The sequence below is a fragment of the Apis cerana genome, linkage group LG3 (genome assembly GCF_029169275.1).
Source record: "Apis cerana isolate GH-2021 linkage group LG3, AcerK_1.0, whole genome shotgun sequence".
Classification (NCBI taxonomy): domain Eukaryota; kingdom Metazoa; phylum Arthropoda; class Insecta; order Hymenoptera; family Apidae; genus Apis; species Apis cerana.
This window is the reverse complement of record NC_083854.1, coordinates 3609358-3630144: the sequence shown is the minus strand read 5'-3', so window position 1 is coordinate 3630144 and position 20787 is coordinate 3609358. Positions and strand designations below refer to the sequence as shown.

General features: G+C 44.1%; 1 protein-coding gene and 1 long non-coding RNA gene across 6 annotated transcripts in view; one reads left to right on the top strand and one right to left on the bottom strand.

Annotated features, from left to right (window-relative positions):
• The window catches only part of LOC107997067 (ecdysone-induced protein 74EF), a 153411-nt gene that overhangs the window by 81652 nt on the left and 50972 nt on the right, over window positions 1-20787 (top strand). For 2 of the 5 annotated variants that reach the window (XM_062072268.1, XM_017055433.3), the window contains exon 1: window positions 19081-20713. The exons of the other annotated variants lie outside the window; for them this stretch is intronic. In XM_062072268.1, coding sequence (XP_061928252.1) covers window positions 20398-20713 — 316 coding nt within the window. In that variant the 5' untranslated portion in view covers window positions 19081-20397. Of the gene's footprint in view, window positions 1-19080; window positions 20714-20787 lie in introns of those variants that run through there. 5 annotated transcript variants of the gene reach the window in all.
• On the bottom strand, window positions 2036-19063 carry LOC107997069 (uncharacterized). Its single transcript, XR_003697504.2, has 5 exons — window positions 18172-19063; window positions 17358-17598; window positions 12911-12966; window positions 12626-12828; window positions 2036-8932 (listed from the first exon to the last, which is right to left on the bottom strand). It is a non-coding gene; the product is annotated as an uncharacterized LOC107997069 (long non-coding RNA).

Here is a 20787-nt window from a genome sequence, read left to right as displayed (position 1 = left end):
CGTCTTCCGTTTCCGAAACTACTTTATCAGGTCACTTGCTAATTAATAATTAATACATTCACGCTCCTCCCGTGTGAAACTCGATCGAGATAAGTAAACGAGAGGTTGGAGTGGTTGAACGATTGAATATTTGCCCCGTTGAAAAGAAATGGGTCCTTTTCTTCTGTCCTTGCTGCAATAACATGTAAATTACCTTTTTTCATCGCCTAACAGATGGATTCGATATAACGATAATAATGATTATCGAAACGTACTGTTTACATCCTCCAACGATACTTATTCGATAAGAAAATAAAGAAGATCGAGATAATTCGATGAAAATCAATTCCTCTTAAACAAATGTGCAATCGAATTATTTTACGAACAGTAACACGTTTTCCATAGAATTCCGGAGGAGGCGTCCCGTTCTCCTCGTCGAGTGTCATCCTCCGGGCGAAGCTCCTTCCACCACTTTCGATTTCTTTCGCGCTTCCCCTCCACTTGGTCCACGGGCAGAGGGAGGAAGGGAGAAAGAGAGAGCGAAGTAGGGGAGTGGTGAGAACGTCGGTTGAAGTGTCGACCCTGGATTAGTTTTTGCGAGGGTGGCCTCGATAAAACGTTGCTGACGAGGGTTGGCGTACTCCGCCGAGGGATGTGAGGTTTGCGAGGGGCTGGCGAGGGTTCGAGAGAAGCTGTTTGTCGGCGGAACGGATGTCTGGGTTGGGGTAGGACGCGCCCCAGAAGGTCGTCCGAAGGACGAGGATGGGGGTAGGGGTAGGTCAGCACCCACCTACGCACATCCCGAATCGATATTCCTTCGATTTAACCCCGGCCAAACACCTACATCTTTGAAGGCGTGTTCCCCTTGTGGGGGAAAAAGGGGAGGAATCCTTGGAAAACATGGAAAATTGAACGTCTACTTTCCATTGTCGTTCAATAGAGGTTCTGTTATGAGGAGGTCTTACAGAGGGGGAGGGAAGGGATGGTCGACCTTGTGAAAATAGGTCCCGAAAAGGGCGAGAGTGTTTCGGGAGTATTGGAGGGGGGGGAAGAATAAAATAGGAGGGAGGAGAGGAATGATTCTCGATGGGATTTGATTCGATGAACTTTTCTGGTTTTGTAATCTCTTGTTCCCAGTAAAAATTGCTCGATACTTTAGATCATTTGGCCAATCATTTTCTCTCGCAAAATTATCACGCACATATTTATTATTTTAATTCCGTAATCGTTTACGAAAACGGGCATTTAGATGCTATTGTTGAGTTCGTTTTGTTGAAGTCTATCTTTTCATTCAAAAGTATATTAAACTGTCCAATTGATTCTGCATTTTTCTGAAAATTGGGTATTGATAAAAAATAAAATTGTTGGTAAAATTCTTACAAGGGGATAGAAATTTTTTGTATCTGCGTATTACGCGTTCCTTTAATTCTTCTCGCGGCCGTAAAGTTTAAGGTTATTTTAAATTTTCTTAAAACTGCCCTCTTAAAGCGATACCGCGTACGTGTTTATAAGATCTAATATTCGAAGCGAACCGGATCGCGAAACTCTCCTCTTCTTCCTTTCTTTTCGAACCCGATCCTCGAAAATGATCGGTCACGGCTTACTTCGTTTATGGCTCACGCGTAAACGATCGTGCATATCTCAGGTATGTTGCTGTTTGTCGAATTCCGTCGAAGGAAGCGTCGTTCGATCGACTCCTAATCGTTCGTTGCACCGGCTGCGATCGTAAAAGCGTCAAGCGCTCGTAAAAACGTCAACCGCGTGTCCGCGCGCAAAACAAGCGATCTTGCATCTGCATCGGCCAACTATACCTGTATACGTCTTTCGTGTCTCTCTCTCTCTCTTCTTTTTTCATCTTTCTTGTTACCTTTCTTTATTTCATGTGTAACAGGAGTTGAAATTGGGAGGACTCGGAGGGAAATGATTTCGCAACGTGCAAAAGCGAGAAAAAGAGATTTAAGTATTGGATAGGATGTTTTTGATACAGTGTACAAGGTATTGATGAAATAAATCGTGGATGTTGAAACGTAAAATCTTCAATAGTAAGACGCCATCGTTCGTCAGGTTTAATTTATTTTGGGAGAAAGAAAATATGAAGATCTGTCGTTGCAGCAAAATTTAAAAATTCTGTATTACACTTCTGAGAAAAAGATATATAAAGAAAATAATTTCGTCGATCATTATTTAATACGATATATTGTATTATATTGTATGTGTACGGTGTCACGACACGCGCAATAATCTTTAATCCCGATGCTCCCGAAACGATAGCGATTACCCAATGCAACGTGTCGAATTTTCGTGCTCGAGCGGTGGCCACGCAACAGAGGCCACCAACGAACAGGTTACAGGTTTAATCGCGCGTGGCCTGAAAGCTTGGTAAGACTCGGGCGCCGTGAAATGCACGAAGAATTCCGATTACGTAATTCCGTGGCCGCCGCCAGATTCGTTTTCGATCGCGAAACACACATAATGCCCGATTCCGTTCTCGAAATCTCGACGATCGTCGCCAGCTGCCCACCGTTCCACTTCTCCGAGACAAATTATAACATACGACGATTTCCTACGAAAGAGGATATATAAAGGAAAGAAATGAGAAAGATTGGATTGCGAAAGAAAATAAAAAAGAAATGAAAATAATGAATAAGGATAAAAGAAATCAGGCGGAGGTTTCGAGTGAATTTGAGCAATAATTGTGTCTCTCGTTCACTTCGACGAAGTTTATCGAAGTTTAAACGAGCGAGAAAAGAGGACGCGTGCTCTCTCGAGAGGGAAAAGAGCAACACCGATTGGGATCCCTTCGAAGTCGCGGGAGAGCAGCTTTCTAGGGGACCCCTCCGCTTTGATGACGACGACGACATCGAACGATCGATCGATCGGCTAGATATACCGTAACGCTTTCCTTTTCCGTGACAAATTGACGAGGAAAACTCGGCCTGCCGAGAATAGGAACGAGATCTCAAATAGGATATCGGAGATCGGCCTCGAGCGTTCGATTTGTAAATAGGGATGGCGAGTAGTACATACATCTTGAATTAGAATCAGATGGATCGATTTCTCGATCGCTAAAAAAATAATAATTACACGAAAATTAAAGTAAGCTTGGATTTACGAGTTGCCAGGCAATAGCCAGTTTAATCTCAGAATCAAGAAGAAAAAGTTTCTCGGTTAAAACCAAAAATTCCTCGATCCGCATCCGCTAGAACCTGTTTCCCGTTTTCGCGATATCCTTTATATATATATATATATATACATATATCCCGTCACACAATTACCTCGCTATTAAAAAACGTCCATTCCAACGGAGAAAAGGAGGATCGACGAAAGAAATGGAAGATCGTCGAGGATCAAGGAATAGCGATCCTTCCAGAAAAGGAGGCGCACGCACTACGGGTCGAGCCGCAGCAGGTTTGCTCGAGGGAAGGGGAAGGAGGAGGAGAGTGGGGGAAGAACGAAGAAGGTCCGGACGCATCGATGAAAAGTCATGTACCGTCGCGCGTGCATAGGAACGTTGGCCGTTTGGCCGTCTCAGGACACGCACGTGCGTGTGGTGGTCACCGGGATTCTCGAGCGCGCAGGTAGATGCAACGCGCGCACCGCATGGTCGCCGAGCGAGGGGAGTGGCGGAGGGGTGGGAGGAGGCAGGCATCGAGTAAGCGTGGAGCAACAGTGGCGGCGCGCGAGCGCGAGGGGAGAGGCACGGAGTACGGTAGGGGGCACTGAGAGTAGGAAAATTCAGGTCGCGCCTTGACATACTTGTACTTACCACGTGCATCGGCCGAGCGGCGCATGCGCGCCTCGGATGCACCGCACGGTATAGGCGCACGCGCACCCGCCTCGCCTCGCGTTCTATCCCGCCAAAACCGACCGAGCCTCGTCCAACTTTCCACGATTTCCTACGCGTTCGATCTTTCGCGTTCGTATCTTTCCTCTTTTGTTTTCTTCTTCTTATTTCCTCCCCTCTTCGCCTGCCTTTTATCGCATTGTTTCTCCGATACCGAGGAGAGTTCTCGATGCGCGATGATGAATCACGGCTCGCGTTGTGGGGATTCGCCACGAAGGCAGATTACGTTCGTGGAAATTGAATAATGATGCTCGCAACGCGAATGTGTACACGGTTTGATGTAACCGGCCGGCAATGACGTTTTTTCGTAGTAACACGCGCCTCTCGTGGGCCGAGCAGGGAGGATTATGCAAATGTTTCGTCACGTTTTAAATTAAGATCGACGGTCGATGCTAGAGAATCCGTGCTCGATGTCAGCGATATTAGACACAGCGGTGCGATGCGCGCGTTTCGCAATCGATTTTTCCCTCGGAATTCGCGTCACAAGTGTATAACCACCGACAGTCGAATGACCATCTCACACGGATACCGGCATCGCGTCGTGTGTGCGTGTACCGCGCACGGTGACCGCGTAATATTTCCCGTAACGTTCGCGATTCGTGGAGGATAATCGCGTTTAATTCCAATATTATCGCGCAACGATTGTAAAGCCTTCGTGTGCACTCTCGTCGTGTCGATTCGACCTGATTTTCGGCGTGTTGCGTCAACGGCGTCCATTTTCCGGTTGTTCCTTCATTTGGGGGGAGAAAAAAAAATACGAAGATGCTCGATCCTCGATGCTTTTAACGCGCCGTTTGGAAAAGAGAGGCGCGAATCGCTCGAGCTTATCGTGCCACCACCGATATTCCGCGAAAATAGATCGCATTTCACTGACAGGGAAAATGGCGTAACACCGTTTTCATTCGAATCGAGGTTACGGTATAATACGTCTGCCGATGATGGTTACAAGCGTCAACGCGTGCCACCGCCTATCCACCCATTCGTCTTCCACCAGCTCGATACAACGAGCCAATGGATATTTTCTTGCGAAATCGGTCAACGAGAAAACTTATCCGAGAAATGTATTCTCATCGAAGAAAGGGACGTTGTTGAAAGAATTTTTTCCGGAGAAAGTTGATTGATTCGAAATTTGAATATATATATATATCGGAGATTCTCTTAAAAAGTAGGCACGGATTTGAAAAAAAAAGAAAGCGTTGATCTGATGCATCTAAATCTGTGTAATGACGACAAATCACGCGAACGGGAGTTGATTTTCGGTCGAATCGGGTCTCGTAACGTAACTTGGCATCCAGTTTCGTGGATCTCTTGGCGAAAAGTGTCGATTTCGTAGCCGTATCCACGGGAAAAGTGGTCTTCCACTGGTAGATTCGCCTGCGAGGGAAAGGCGAATCGGTCTCTCTCGGCTGGTCGCTCGAAGAAAAGGAAAGAGCCGGAGAAAAAACGGCATAGTTTCACTGTCCGCTGTTGCGGTGTGCGGATTCACGCGACCTTAAGCCAACTTCTCACTGTGGAATCCCCTTGAAGCTACATCGACCGAGATTTCTTTTTTTTTTTTTTACTTCCTTTCGTTTCCCCTTCTTGCTCATTTACATCGTTTAATTTCTTCTTTCTAACGAGATCAATCCTCGATATCCAATGATGGTATATACCTACTTCGGCTAAAAAAAGATACTTCCTTTCTCGAACCATCGCTGAATGTATATATATATATATATCTGTGTAATTGTACGAGTCAGATGAAATTGGATCGAATAAATTCGACCTTTATTTCTTTGGAAATATTTTTTTTATACGTTTTTAAATTTTAGAAATATGCGAAAAGATAATGAATACATTTCATCGAGTACGTTTAAATTCGCATGAAATTCAAATTTAAATTTCGAATTAACTTCAATTCTAATAGAATTTGTCTGTATCCAGGTTTTTCTACCAAAAAAAAAAAGAAAAGAAAAGAAAAAAAGAAACAGGGAGAAAGAAAAAAAGGAGAAGCAATGTAATTTACAGAATATCGATTTCTGTCGTAACTATACAGACGATAACACCGAGGAAAACGGTGTCACGAGAGCCAGTCACGGAAATTAGCAAGTGCGCTTTGATCACGTTGAAACAATGTATTTTTCCAAACGATTTCCAAAGAGCGAAAGAATAGAAAATTAAAAGAATCGATAATACAACATCGGTCAGTTAAGATAACAATTTGTTTGAAGTTTTAGCGCGCAGTAAATTTGAAAATTTTTCTCTAAATTAAAACCGATCGTAATAAAATTAATCCAAACATTTCATTTCCAGCAATTTGCTTTTCCCATCGTTTCTTTCGAATTTAAATTTAAACCCCCCTGGATTAATCTTTCGGCTAATTTCACTCGTCGTGCCAAATTAACATCAAGGCGCGATAATGATGAGTTATAATAAGCCACAGACATCAGCTTAAAAATAAAGATATTCGATAACTATCCTAACACCTCTGAAAAAAAGAATCATGAAGATCACAATGGATAAGAGAATATATAAATATAGCGCGAATTGACGCGCCACGATCAACTGTCAACAAACTCGGAGGGAATTTTGGGCGAAAAAAATGTATATTATTACCTCGTGTTAATACGTTGGAGATAACGCCGGAGGGAGAAGCATGGACGCGTGCAACGAGTGGCGGGAAAAGGACGGCGATAGATCGGTGGCGCGTGAGTCGGGCTTAAAGCGATGCAACGATGCAAAGCCAAGTAGCTTATCTAGGCCAGGGCTAGCGTGGCGAACGAACTGCTCGCTCGCTCGCTTGCCCGCACACGTACGTAAGTAACAACACGTAGCGAGCGTTGCACGTGCGTGCACTAATGGAAACGGAGGATCACGCGCGCGAGCGATTCGTTTCCCGACCCGAAACGTCGTCTCGTGCGAGCGCCTACCTGCACGCTTGCCACTATCTCCTTAAACAGGCTCGCGTGCGTACACGCGTTTGGATGTGCGCGTAGATGCGTCTATGCATACGGTAGTCGGCGATCTCGATCGAATCACTTTCGATTTGCGCCACGTTTGAATAGCTGTCTGCTTATTTCCACGTCAAGATCGGCCCGTCAAATGCGCCGTGTGCCACTTTGGACCGATCATGGCGAACACTGCTCGCCTCGTTTCACGATGCACTTGTTTGGAATACTTTTTTCCCGATGCTTGACGTAAAGAGAGTTTTTTTCCTTGAAACGAGTGTTGTTTGCACGTAGAATCGGTAACCTGAAATTAAGATATATTTTAAACGTGTGGTAATATGTAAAATTATATTCTTATATAATTGGAAAAATAAAAGTTGATTTGACTCCGTGAGTAATTTTACTCGAGTTCGATTCCTCGAGTCTCCAAGACTCTCGATAATTCATGTCGACATATTTTCGATCGATTGATCGATGAACAGCAATGGCGAATATTTAATTATTCGTGCAGTGATATATTAATTTACGTCATTCGTAAATATATTGATTAAAAATTCCTTCTTTTTTTCGCGCGAAATTTAAATCGAAAGATTTTAAGAGCGTTCCCTCGACTTTGTTTTCTCATGTAATGACAATCTACAAGCCTAAAAAATAAATCCACGACGAACGATACGAATGAATTTTACTTTCATCGGAGTTTTCGGAGGTTCAGAGGATCTCGATCTCGTATTTTTAAAAAAAAAAAAAAAATGCGATCAATAAACAAACAGTTTTTATTACGTAAGCTCGACTCTCGTCGCGATGTTTATCTTCGAATTACCGGCACAACTTTATCGCCACAGTTTTTCAACGAACGAGGGAAACATCGACGAACAAACATCGTCGCGGATCGAGGCGATAATACTTTGTAGCTCGAAATGCCGCGAGAATATTGCTTCGTGGATTTTCCTCTTGATTTCAACCTCGAAAAACAGACAAACAGTCGTCTCTTTTTAGATTACGATACCAGATCGTTCCCTTAACGGTAGAACTCGCAATATTTTATATGGTGCATGGTCATACGAATTGAATTCAATAATTTTCCTCTCTTGAAACCTCTCGTAACCAATTACTACTTTAAAATATAAGTATTTTCCGCGACACGATGGAAAAATATACATCCTCAGTGTCAAAATCCTTATGTTTATGATAAAGTAGCAATAAAAATAAACGTGATTTATCTCTCCACATATTTTGACACTTTGATATCGTAATTCTTAAAATACATAGAGATCAGTGTCAAAAACAAATAATAAAGTTGCAGATATATTTACTATACATACAGAGTTAACCTTGTCCAAATCTTCTGTATCCTACCGTGCGTAGATACAAATCAGTTTCTCTATACCAAACAGATATACTTTACAAGAAAAAAGAAAAATTTCCAAAATCGATCGATCAAATTCCAATTTCTCCAATCTCTCGATCTCGAAGATTACATCGAAAATTATGCTCGATTTCTGCCAAAAAATTAACCATGCCCCACTCCCACTCGTGGAGGAGAAAGGAGGGATCGTTGTGCGATTAGCGATCGACCCACAACTCGAGCGCGCGTATTGCAATCTCGTCGACCGGTTGAACGTTCCTCGGGTTTGTTTCGACCCGTGCAGAGGATAAGTGTTATCGATTCGCGCTATCCGCCGACTAGCCGGGAGCGTAGTAACTAGAACTCGAAGCAGGAAATAAAACCTGAGTCACTTTTAACCGCGCTCGGATGACGCAGCGTGCCGTGACACAAATGAAGCGTATTTTTGCTCGAACGAAAAAGAGAGGAGGGAGGGGGAGGACCTGCTCCCCTCCCTCAACCCCCTCGCCTGGGCCCACCGGCTGTTTTCCACTCTTCCTCTCGTCGCGTTGCTATCCGCTTGGAAATGCGCGACGTGTTCGAAATCGTTCCGGGAGAGATTGAAATTCGTCGGACGTTCGTCGGGCCTCGCCGCGCCGTTGCACTCTGTTGTGACGTCAATGGTTGAGCAGGCATGCAAACGCGGCGAGGATGTAGCAGGAGATACGATTTCAAGGATACCTAGGAGTCACCGACTCCCCGGTTACCGGTTGTGGCTCTTAACCCCTCGCGATTTAATTGAATCGTGGCGTTGAAACGTGGCGTCGTTGTTGTTCGAGAAGGACAGATTCAGATCGGCTGAAAGAAAAAAAAAAGAACGAAAATGTAGTTGTTTAAATCTATCTTCTGGAATAGCCTGCAAATGAGCCGAAGTCAGTTTTGAAAAGATAGAATAGTGAAAGTTTCGAGGAGAAGCGTTTCAGAACGTTCTCCATCATGAGATGCACAATGCTGTTTAATTTCACTTCAAACCTCTAATCGTTTATAAATAAGATAATAAAAGAGGTGTATAAAATATCCGTACTTATTAATATTAATTTAATAGAGCGCAATAAAGTTTCTAATGAAAACTAACTTTGAAAATCGCAAGACATTTTTCCAATATATATATATCCTCTTTAATAATTTTAATTATACTCGGTTAAACGCGTTCGTTCAAAGCAATATTGTTTCAAGCTGTTGATCAGATTATCTTCAACTTTCAACAAAGATCCACGACCAGTTCCAAGAATCATTTCTCAAACTCTCTTCATCGTGTGTATATATATACGTACACACACACACCTAAAAACAAACGACGTACATTACGATTCCATTTTGTCCTACTCGCCATTCTAATAAAAATCGTTTCGCATCCCCCGTCATCACTCGTATCATCGTTCCGTCACTCTGCAAAAACGGAAACACGGGGAGTAGTAGGGAGTGGCGAATTCCTGAGGATCATTTCAGCGGACGATAACCGGCTAACTAAGCGAACGAGGAGCCAGGAGGGGAAGAGATAGCGGAGAAGAAACCTATACGCGTTCGAAAGATCCGGTAGGGTTGAGGAGAGCGGTGTTCCCCGTCCGGTCCGTTTTCCCAAGGGTTTTTTTCCCCGCGGACTCGAGAGGGGGGGCATCGGCTTAAAAATAGGTCGCCGGTGAGGCAGGATGTGAAAAATAAGACTCGCGGAAGGTGTCGGTGTTCTCGGTAGCTGCTTCTCTCGCGCACGATCTAGCCGTCCATTCCTCTTCGTCCTCCGTCCGTCTCCCTCTTGTCCGGTTGTTTCCTTGGTCGCTTACACACAGAGTCGTGTGTCGGTCCTCTCTTAAGGCCGGTCCACGCCGACGGACGATCGAGGAGGGGCTCGGTGTCAATGGAAACTGGCATGTGTATATATATATATATGTATCAATTTCGCTTCTCTTTTTCGCGCACCATTATTTCGTTTGTTCGCTCGCGACGACGGCTTAGCAGGTAATACGATACGCGTATATCCCATTGAATGGAGTACAAAAGGATTTGCCTTTGTTCGAGGTATGTTTTTTCCAAGTGGCCCCTTTAATTTTCCGAAACGCGACGTGCATGATGGACAGGACTCTGTTTTTAACTCGACGCAATGTTTCATTTCCCCTAAAACAAAATGAAACAGCATTATTGGGTTATTGGGACAGCCACCCTAGTCCGCGACATTACCCAATCGTCGCGGACAGTCGCGCAGATAATGTCTGTCGGTGTAGACCGGTCTTTACTCGAAAGAGAGAGAAAGGGAGAGAGAGAAGGAGAGTTGTGTGTCGCACGTGTGTTTGTGGACGTGCAGGCAAACGGCTCCGTCGGCTCTCGTGCTCCTTCTCGGCTCGGTCCGCGAGAGTTGCAGTTGCAGTTGCACGCTCGGTGGGGGTACGCAGGCCTTGGGAGAGTTCGCTGCACCTCTCGAGTCCGTCCGTTTGTCCGTCCTCCCGCTCGCCTCTTTTCTAGCCCTCCTACCCGCCGCCACCTTACCCTCCTCGCTCCTCCACTGATGATGATGGTGGTGGTGCTGCTGCTGGTGCTGCTCCTCTCCTCCTCCTCCTCCTCCTCCTTCTCCTTCTCTCCTCTTTTCAGCTCGTTCTCTCGATCCTCCACGACTTCCCCTTTCCAACCCGAGACGCGCACATGCTAACCGGCCGCTAGCCTCGCGCATGCATGCACGCGACTCTACGCTCGCGTTTTCTCCTAGTGGACGAGCGCGTTCGTGTCTCTCTCTCTCTTTTTCTTCCTTCATTTTTGAGAGAAAGAGAGATACGACGCGACGATCGTTCGGGCGCCTCCAGGATTCCTCGAGCACAGCCGTTTTTCCAACGTTATTTCCACGTATCCGCGGGGACGATTTATCGCTCGTAGGATAGGGTTAACCGCTCCTCCTCTTCCTCCCCCTCGCGCCTCGAGCACCGGTGATTTGTAACGTTTTCGAAGGGCAGTCGTTGGGAGGAACGATTTGTCTTTTCCACGGTGGCCGTGGATCGACGAAACGTCGGACGATAAAGGAAGTAAGGGTTTCGCGCCAGAAAATTGCCACTCTCGAGGGAAATCCTTGGGGGAACGAAGCGAAGCCACGGTTCGAGCGTTTCCGTGCCACTAGGAAGAATGGAGGCCTGCCAGTTGGCAACCTTTCCTTCCCTCCTCCTCCTCTCTCTCTCTATCTGAAACAGAGAAAGAGAGTTCGCGACCTGTTCTTAATCGCCGATAAACCGGATACCGTCGTCTCTTCTTCCAATTTTTCCCCCTCCCCTCGAGAGGGAAAATAATTCCCTATACGTGGCGAGTTAAATATAAGCGCGAACGTATAAATAGGCTAGGGAAGAATTTGCGGGCAACGAGAAGCGTATGGTAAATTAAATACGATTCGACTTCCTGCCAAGAAGCGGCACCCTTCTGCACCACGATAGAAAGAGAGAGAGAGTCGGTACTTTGGGTGGAACAGTGCCAAGCCTCTCCCCTGATCAACTTTGTCAGACGCAATAAACGAGTGTTTCGTGGCGATAATCGAGTGCCCCGGACCTGCCTCAGTATCCACACCGTTGGAAACCTCTCTCTCTCTCTCTCCCTCCCTCTCACACGGTAAGCAGGAACTCCTCCGCCGGCTTCGTCCTCCTCTTCGTCCTCGTGCCTTCGTCGTCTGGTTCGGAGCGCGCAGGTGCGCGCCTACCTCGTGAGATGCGGCCTCGATAAAACGTTTACGGCCCCGGCGAGCCGCGCCGACGAATTATTCCCAAGCGTAAATGCCGCGCGAATGACTTATGCTCTCCGCGTTGACGTTCGTTGTTCGATCGCGATCTTCTTGCTCGATCAACAGCGACACTGGGAAAATCGGATCCCGTGAGAACGATCGAGCCCGAAGGAAGAGGATTCCGCGTATATCGAATAATGGCTCGTAACTCCTTATTGGACGATTTTTCTTATAATCGAAGAGAAGCAAACGTGATGGAATGGTTTGTAACGATGCGTTATATATATATATATATATACGTATGCAAGAGCGAACAATGGGACGAGTTGGGATGGATTAAAAGGATGATCGTTTGGAAGGAAGGCGGGCAACGGCCAGGAGAGCGCGAGGTGCAGCAACCGAATGGAATAATAATAAAATAAAAGAGGAGAGGAGAGGAAAAAATAAAGGATCGTTTAACGCGCCGAAGAGGGCCGCCGCAGCGTGGCGGCTGGCTGTTCCGGCCGCGTGTGACCGAGCACATTGTAGACACAATAAAGGGGAACGCTTTAAACAATAACCTCGCGGCTCGTTTGGCCGGACGTGCGTCTAAAGCACGCGTGTGAGAGGGCGCGAGTGCGTGAGTGCTCCGCCACTCCACGTTATTCCTAACCTCTCCGTCCTTTTCCCTCTTCCTCTCCCCGCAACCACGCACGCGCGTCTCTGTATGCATGCGTGCACGTATGTGCGTGCAGCGCACCCGTGTCGAGAGTGTGTGCACAACCGTGAACGTGTGTTCGCGCTCGTTCGAATACAGTGCGGACCTTGGAAGCCGTTCGTAGCGGATCGAGGGAATCTTTCCGGTTCTCGCGGACGTGAGCCAAGGGGGATTCTTCTTCTTCTTCTCCGTCTTCGTGCGAGTCCTCCTCGTCTGCCCTCCGTTTCCTCCTCCTAATGCCGCTCCCCCTACTCCTCCTCTTCTCCTCTTCCTCTTTCTTCCTCCTCCCTTTTTCTGCTTTTCGTGTTCCTTAAACCGAGATTGAGCTATTTGTAAGCTCGTTTCTTCGCCCGTGCAATGGTAGAAAAAAGAAGGAATATTTCGATTATACCTCGTCGATACCTTTTGATCGTTGGAGATTCTTCGCTTTTTCCGAAAGTGTATTATCTGTAATTAACGAATGAATCATGGTAGACGCACTTGTCGTAACAAGGAAAAAAATTTGTGCAAATCACGGCTCTATTCGCGACGCAGAAACTAATTTCCTCGATTCATTTTTTTCCAAAATGATCCTTGTCGCTACTTTTTTTTTAATTATTGTAACGCCGGCCGGCTCATTATTTCCAATAATAAAGAAAATAAAGAAAGCTGGGACTCTGTCTGGAAGGGAGAGAAAGAGAAAAAACTCGCGACAGGGAAATTGGCGTAATAGCCGGTGTGTGTACGTGTGTGCGTGCGTGCGTGCGTTATATGGAACGTGGCGGCCGATTTCGCTGGCACAGCGCCGCGGATTTTTCTTTCTCTCGGCAAGCGCGTGTGATTTTCGCCGTGAAAAGGAAAACGTAACCGGCACACACGCACCACGAATCGACGCACCCTCGTGTCCTTGGAAAGTCCCGATCACGAGAGGCCTCCTTCACGGTTTCTGGCACTTGGAGCAGGCTCGTTCGGCATGGCAACCGGTCGCGGAACCGGCCACCTTCTCTCCGCTACTCCTCTCGATTCTAATCGAGTCGAAACGACACGACCACGGCTTCCCGTCAAACCAAACGTGTATACTCGTTTCGACGGGGTTAGTCGAGTCATCGTTTCCCTTGCCACAGAATGGAGGCAAAATTCGCGGATTCGTCGTGGTAAAATTACGTACGGAACATTGCCCCTGTAAAGTAATTCCCTTTGGGAAGCCTGATTTTGAAAATGGATTTCAAGAGATGTTGAATCTCCAAAGAAACAGTTTTAAATTGCGACGGTTCTTCTTTCTGAATTTAAACAGGCAACGAAAGTAACGAAAGTGCTTTGACGTAATTAATTTCCAATTAATTAATAGGTAGTCGAGCGAATGAAAAAGCTACACATATATATATATATATGGATGCATAATAATTTTACCGCGGATGAATCGGCGAATTTCGTCGTCCAATCATTGCCCCACGAGTAAGTATGATGGAGGAAGAAACGCGTGGCGGACGAAGAAATCATCCGCGTCGAAGCGCCAACGAGAGAAACGTAGCTGTCGAGGAAAAGTGCGCGTTAGTCTCGGCCTGAATCGCCGGCTAATACCTCTTCCTCGTCTCTTTCACCTCCACGCTGGGGGGATAACAAGAAATTAAAATCGCCGCAGTCTCGCGAACGTCAAACGAAAGTCGGGTTGAAATTTTAGAGAGATTCGCTCATTTCGCTTTCTGTGCCTTCTCATTTCTCATCGTTTAGTTTTTTTGCGATGCCTCGTCCCGATAAATAAAGATCCGACATGTGTGTCATTAATAGATTAATAGGTATCATTCTGATAAAATAATCTGCGACTATCCTGTGAAATTGGATGTGGATGTTCAATGCATTGAAAATTTTAATGCACAAAAATGTACGTTTAAAGATGCAAATTTCTATTTAAATTCCACTTCTTTATAACGATAAGACTTGAAAGTAAAATAAAATAGTCTGACGAATCGTCAATATCTTTACAAACTTATAATTTCAAAAATATATAATAAATCGACGATATATCGATCTTAAAAAATTATAACGGAGGATATTACTTCATTGATAAAATTTTGACGAACAGTCCTCCTCCTCGATTAAAATATTCCATTTCGAAACGTACACAAAAAGTTTTCATCATCTTCTGCGTAATATTCACAAAAGAACGGACGGATCTTTACTTAAAAATCGAAGAACACGCAGAAATAAGGAAAAGCAATATATAAAGAAATAAGACTGGAATTCGTGTCAGTAGAAAACGTGATGTCGCCTAGTTGGAAGCGGTAGGGTAAATATTCTAATTGCAGGGAAACACGCGGTTGGAAAAAGGCCTAGATACACTTTCTTCGCTGTCGCTTGGACAGGAAACGTCGCTTCTCTTGCCCTGCAAAAAAGGAAATTTCTCTTTCGTCGTTTCCCTCCTTTCGACTTGTCCGGCCTCGTCCTTTTCTCTTGTTTCCTTCCTTTCCCCTCTCCCCTCCCCCGTAGACGGCATCCGACCGATATTCGACCATTGGGATCGACCATTGGGATGAGAAAAGCCGGTGTGTTTCGCGAGCGAAAAACGCGGGGATCGAATGATCGATGGCGTCGAAAGGCTGATGGATCTCACTCTGGTAGAAAGCGGAGGAAAGAGAACGCGACACACACGATCTCTGGTGGAAAATTGTGCCGTGGAACGAAAACAAAATCGACAGGGATACGCGGACCGCGAAAACGAAAGTGATGATACACGAGTGTTAGATAGGTATATATCGTGATATACCGTCTTGATTAGAAACTTGCACGTTAAGAAGTTAATTGTTGCGCAGAAAGAGAGAGGATAATGTATGGCCAACTTTTCCTCGAAAGAAATCTTTTTTTTTTTTTCGATTTCTTTATCGAAGATGGAAAAATTTAATAGTACACTGTATTGTGTATCGCATGTGATGCGTGGTGGATTTGGTTCTATACAACGTGTGAAGAGACGAGATAAGAATTATTAAGTTACTTAGAAAAAATCTTGAATTGTTGTAAGAATTATTGTAAAAGGAAAAATATCAAATTAGAAATTTATAGAATTCAAAAACACATTCGCGCATCATATTTGTGCACAATCTCCCAATTAAGTAATTTTTATTTAACGTATTTTGTCGATTAACTGTTAACTGTTGTTAATTCAAAGATATTTCCAAAAGATACGAAAAAGAAAATTAATATATAATAGGCAAATACTAACATATGCAATTGAACGATAAAAAAATAATTAAAAAAAACGGTATCTAGCTTCAATAAATTCATCTCTTAAAAAATCAAATTATTTTAAGCCCATTGTACCACATGCAAGATAACCTAACCTAAACAAGATAACCTATATTTAAGGGAAAAAAATAAAGATTCGAATTTGTCCTCTATTCTCTATATCGCTCATGATGGAATACAGTGACACGAATAACCAATGGGAGACGGGTAGAATGCAATTCGCGAGGATAGTCGAATCGGAAATAGAGCGGTTGTCACAGAGGGGCACAAAGTGACGTCCCGTCGCGTCGCGTCGAGGAAACACAGGACGTAGAAGCCGTGAAGCTGTACGGTGATGGATTAGAAATCGTACTTTTCCTGGATTGGGCGTCGTCCCGTTCCGAGATCGGCGAGAGTTACGAGGTTTTCTCTCCCAGGCCGGCACTTGTCGGCCGTTTTTGCGCGAAAATAACTCTCGGCTCGCGGTGACTCTCCACATCGCGGCGAGGGTCGACAAATCGAGGATAGCGTGGTTTCTACGCGCGCGCATGCGACGTTTCCAACCCTTTAACGCAGATGTTCCGTCCTCCCTAGCAAATTCGGGGCCGATAAATCACTCCTGCCTACGCTGAATAATCTTTGAACTTTGAGATCTTTCTTTCTCTCTCTTTCTCTTTCTCTCTCATCTCTATGGAATTCAAATTTAAAGTTTGATGAAAGTCAAGCATCGAGGATTCCTGGATTAGTTTCGAAATTTCTTCCCTCAATTTTTATAGAACGGTCCCTGACGCATGAACGTAGCTGTGCAAACGACGATAAAACTTCGGAGACGGTTATTATTCGAGCCTCGATCGATGATTTGGTTAATCTTTATTTTGAAATACTATTATTTTTCAACTTTGTTTGTATTTTCTGAAAATAATTCGATTAATAAAGACTAGGTGTAACGATTTTGAGGAATACGTTAAAAGTAACCTAACCTAAAAAAAAATTAATCGATGTTTCGTCTTTAATTGTCAATCATCGATTCAAATGTGATCAGAAAATATAATAAAAGTCAAAAAAAAAAAAACTCAAATCGTTTTTATTAATGATATCATTTGTAATGATATCATCACAGATGCTATTTTGACGACAGAGGTGATAATAAATATTCACAATTTTTCGATTATCATTTCGATTATTCATCATCGTGAAAACAAATTCTCTCTCTTTTTCTCTTATCCAGTTCTTTGCAGAATGCCAATACAACAATAATCTAATCTGATCTAACCTAACCTAATTTAAGTCGAACAATACGCCGAGAATATAACCAAATTTTAAATACGTATAGCTTTTAAAAAAATGGATTCCTAGAATTCGCAGATTCTTTCAAAGAGAACGTGCTCTCGATTTGACAATCGACATTGAAAATCGATTCTTAGAAAACTCGGTGTATAAAACCGATATAAAATCGTAAAGGTGAAAACACTCCATAGTAAGCCCCGACTAAACACAATTGTATACCGCAGCGGTGGTTGAAACCAACCTTTCCAATCTGATGGAAAACCAAGCTTATTGCACCAGTCGGTGTTTTCAATGCAAATGCATCGACGACTACCGGCCGCGCTTACATAGAATGAATTCATCGTTGAAATAACCTTGTTCCGTGGAATCGTTGATCGTGGCATGTGAAGTCTGCGAAAAACGCTTTTCGGCAACAATAGAATCGCAGGTTCGATGGCAGGAAATGCAATTAAGGTCAACCTCGTTTTCGTTTATCAGAAAAGGGATCGAGAATCTCTAGCTGATGAACAAGCCCTTCGTCCGCAGTTCGTTACGTTTCCAGAATGAAATCTTGAAATCGTCCTGGCAGGATAACATCCCGAACACACATTCACTCTGCAACAAACGAATTCGCGATTTATCGAACGCCATTTTAGTTTCTCGATCGATTGTAACGCACACATGTATGTATTGTGTCGATAAACGCAAAGGATTTATGCGCAACACAGCTATTGTAACCATACAACGATGGAATGTTGATGTAATTAACCTTTTCGATATGAATGTTAACTTTAATCGACACGTGTAATATTATCATAATAATATTAACAATACGTTTAATTTTTTAGTTAAAATTTTAAAATTATTTCATTTATTTGGATACAAATCATATATATTTATGACATTAATAATAAAACACACTTCATACGAAAATATCTCTGTTACTCTTGCTTTCTAATAGTAGATAGATACCTATTACGCAATGTGACGAACATTAAAGAGGTTAAAAATCGTTGAAAAATGAAACGCTGTAACAATACTGGTATGACGGATTTCAAAAAAAGAAAAAAAAAATAATTGAAAAATATTTATTCATATTTTTTAAAAAGAACACAAGAATCACAAGAAAAAGGAAACAGATGCAATTTGATCATAAGAAACGATTTACGGTGTTAATTCGAAGCTCACCTAACCTCAACAAACACGATCTCGAAGATCGTTTTTTAACTTGCATTACAATGGAAACCACGCCAGAGAAGCGAGCCGCGAAGGGATTACGAAATCGGTCACTCTCAAGGTTCACTCTGTATGCCCCGTTGCAAAAACACTTCCGACGTTTTCGTTGCACCTGTGTTTACCGGCTGCAACGAGACGTCGAATTGGAAGTTCCTTTCTGCCACGAACTCGTACGCACGTTCACCTATTGTGTGTACCATGCATACGCAATCGTTCCAGTCTCGTTTCTGTGCGCCCCAGTCTTCCTATACGCTGCAGAGACCTGCTGTTGCTTGTTGAATTCATCCTCAAGAAGACAATGTCAGGGATTAGAGGGAAACGGTTGGTTGGAATGCGTGTATATACATGTGTAGCAATTTGCTCGTTTCGCTTACCCGACAACAGAGTTGTTTCAATCGCGAACGAATTCTCGAAGGAATGATCGAGAAAACGTGTTCTCTTTCCTTGATCCGTCAAGTTAGTCTGAAAAAAAACTCCCGTTAAAACAACCTATATTTCACGTCACCGCCCGCTGTTTCTAACGTCGACGATCGAAGGTTAATGTCATGAGAACGGCGCTTGCAGACTGCTTCGTGTGTCCTATCCCAATAGACGGAAAAATAGCTTTCCCTCTCGCGAAACCATCAGAACAAGGCAAAGAACGAGAAAGAAAGAAATATGAAGCTCTACTCGAAGGGCAAAGAAAAAACTCGAAGCGAGCGAGATAGAGGTAAAGAGGTGGTAAAAAAGGAGAAAAAAAGGCGAGGGAGAAGAAAGATGGAAAGAGAGAAAAGAACAGAAAGTAGTGGAGGGAGAGCATCACCAACTCGAACATTGCGGTAGGCTACGCATCCGCGCATCTCGAGCGACGGTTCGCGACTGTGTGTGGGTGCCGGCGTGTACGTGAAGCCGCCGACTCTGATCGAGGCGGTGTAGAGACCGAAAAGAACCGAAGTCGAACGACGGAAAGTGCCGAACGCAGTTGGCTCTGGCGGCCGGAGAGTACTGTGTGCGGTGTACACGAGCGAGAGCGAGTCCGGCGCTCGGAGTTGGAGTGTGAGTCTGGAGTAGTGAGTGAACGAGTCTGGACTAGCGGGCTACCCCGGTTCCGAGTCAGTCAGTGTGCCACCGGCAACCGTAGCCTCGGTGCGGAGAACGTGGATACGCTTCGGCAATTCTGTTTCGCGTTTTTCTCTTTCTGCCTGTTGGCTCCTTCGCAAGACACGACGACACACATATATATATATGTATTTATATCACATATATATATATATGTATACAGACACGTTCATAGTGAAGCCAACGAGCTTTTTTCAAAGTGCGATTGTTACGTGCAAACGATTTTGTTCTGGATGATTCAATCGAAGAAATCAGCGTGATATTTCAGGCTACAACATAACGTCTGTAACCTGACTTGGCTGTCATTTTGTTTTCCTCGTGACAAGTGCAATTTATATTTCTCGATGTTGTCGACAAACAGAAGGGAATAATACAAGGAATGATCGATTATTTTGAAAATACGCCGATCAACACGGAAACATCGAATAAATCGCGTGAACTTCGTTAGTATCGAAAGCTGTTTGCTATTAGAAAAGTTACCGGTAGAATATCCGTTGTGCGTCACGCGTACCACACGGGACGAAGACACTGCCGGAAGAGTTCTACCTCCCACGAAGATATCTTTCCTTTCTTTTCTTTCTATAGTTGTTGCACTCGATCATTGTTATCGTGTCTACTTGACGGATTTTATTGAAAAATAATTGAATTTTTTCCAAATAACTTTTATCACAATAACCCGCGTAAATCGAGGCGGACAGGACAACATCGATTTTCGAGATCTCGCACGGTGACATTTTCTTTTCTCGTATCGATTGTTCAATACTAATTCACTTCAAGCGAATGCAATCAATTGCGTATATAGAACTAGTGATTCTCTTTGCGTGAAATTCTTCCAAGTGAAGGTGAAATTTGAATAAAAACAATCAAAAAGAAGAAAAAAAAGAAGAAAAAGAAAAAAATAGAAAGCTACATCGTATCGAGAATCATCAGAAAACCGGCGAGTGTAATGTTATATTGTATAGACTGAGTGTCAAGTACAAATCGTTGAAGATCAAGATGGCAACTGTGCTGTGGTAGCTGTGGATCAACTTGTGGGGACAGACTGGCAGCAAGGAAACGAAGCTGGCAAAGATAGAAACGATGCTCGAGGATCAACCGTTGGACTTGAGCGTTCGAGTAGGAGATTACGCGGAGTTCTCCAGAGAGGAGAACGATCAGGATCAGGATCGAAAGGAACCGATCGACGACTATGGAAATGCTGCGGCAGCGCTCAGGTTACGAGGATGCTTCGTCGCCACTACGTCCACCGAATATTCTCAAGAAAGGGAAGACCGTACCTGTTCCGAGGATTCAGATGATTCGTGCTCCGACAATAATCAAAAAGATGGTAGCACGAGGTCTAGATCCAGACCACCCGGTACCAAACCATATAAGAAGAATCTTATGAGAAGATACCGTGAGTTTAAACGTTGTTTTTAACCTATTCGTTTCTCTACTTTCGCGCCTTTTCAGCCGCCATTACGTGCTATC